Consider the following 705-nt stretch of genomic DNA (forward strand, 5'->3'; position numbering starts at 1 on the left):
GGCCACCACCAGGAACTGGTCGATCTGCTTGTCCACGAGCGGGTTGTGAGCCTCCCACACCTTGGTCTCCAGCTTGGACTGGTCGCGGCCGTCCTCCTCGCCTGCGGGAGGAAGCGCCTGAGACCACGGCTGCGAGGAGACCCGGCTGCCCGATGCCTCCTGGGGCCGAGGTCTGCCTGCCCCGTGGGGACCACGTGACGGGAGGTGGCACAGCCTGGCCACACGGGACCCAGACCCGTGTGTGTGAGGCAGAAGGGACGGCGCTGCCACCACACCGCCTGCCGTCAGCCTGGCTGAGCGACTCCTACACCCGACCACATGGCAGACAGACGACACACCAACCACCAGGAAGGGCATGTGCGTGCACGCGTGACCGTGTGTGCAATCGTGTGTGCGTAGAGGTGTAGAGCATGTGTGTGTATGAGCGTGACCATGTGTGCATGTGTGAACATGCGTGCAGGGTGTGCACGTGTGTGCCTGTCTGTGTAGGTGTGTGGCATATGTGCACATGTAATTGTGTCGGTGTGTGTGTGTGAGGCACATGCAAAAGTGTGCGGGAGGCAGGACCTCACAGAAATGAGACATCACGGCCATGAGAGGAGGCCAGAGGCCGCAGCCTCACAAAGGTCACTCAGGAAGCGGTGACGCCGACGGCAGGGAAGGGCTGGGCAGCTTCCCGTGGACGCCAAGGGCACCCTCGCTGGG

General features: G+C 63.5%; 1 protein-coding gene across 1 annotated transcript in view; it reads right to left on the reverse strand.

Moving 5' to 3' along the window:
* Positions 1 to 705, reverse strand: part of MTA1 (metastasis associated 1) — a 22,771-nt gene that overhangs the window by 10,214 nt on the left and 11,852 nt on the right. The window contains exon 4 of the mRNA XM_014540572.1: positions 7 to 101. Within this exon, the coding sequence (XP_014396058.1) occupies positions 7 to 101 (95 nt within the window). The remainder of the gene's footprint in view (positions 1 to 6; positions 102 to 705) is intronic.

Source organism: Myotis brandtii, unplaced genomic scaffold (assembly GCF_000412655.1).
Source record: "Myotis brandtii unplaced genomic scaffold, ASM41265v1 scaffold1057, whole genome shotgun sequence".
Lineage (NCBI taxonomy): Eukaryota > Metazoa > Chordata > Mammalia > Chiroptera > Vespertilionidae > Myotis > Myotis brandtii.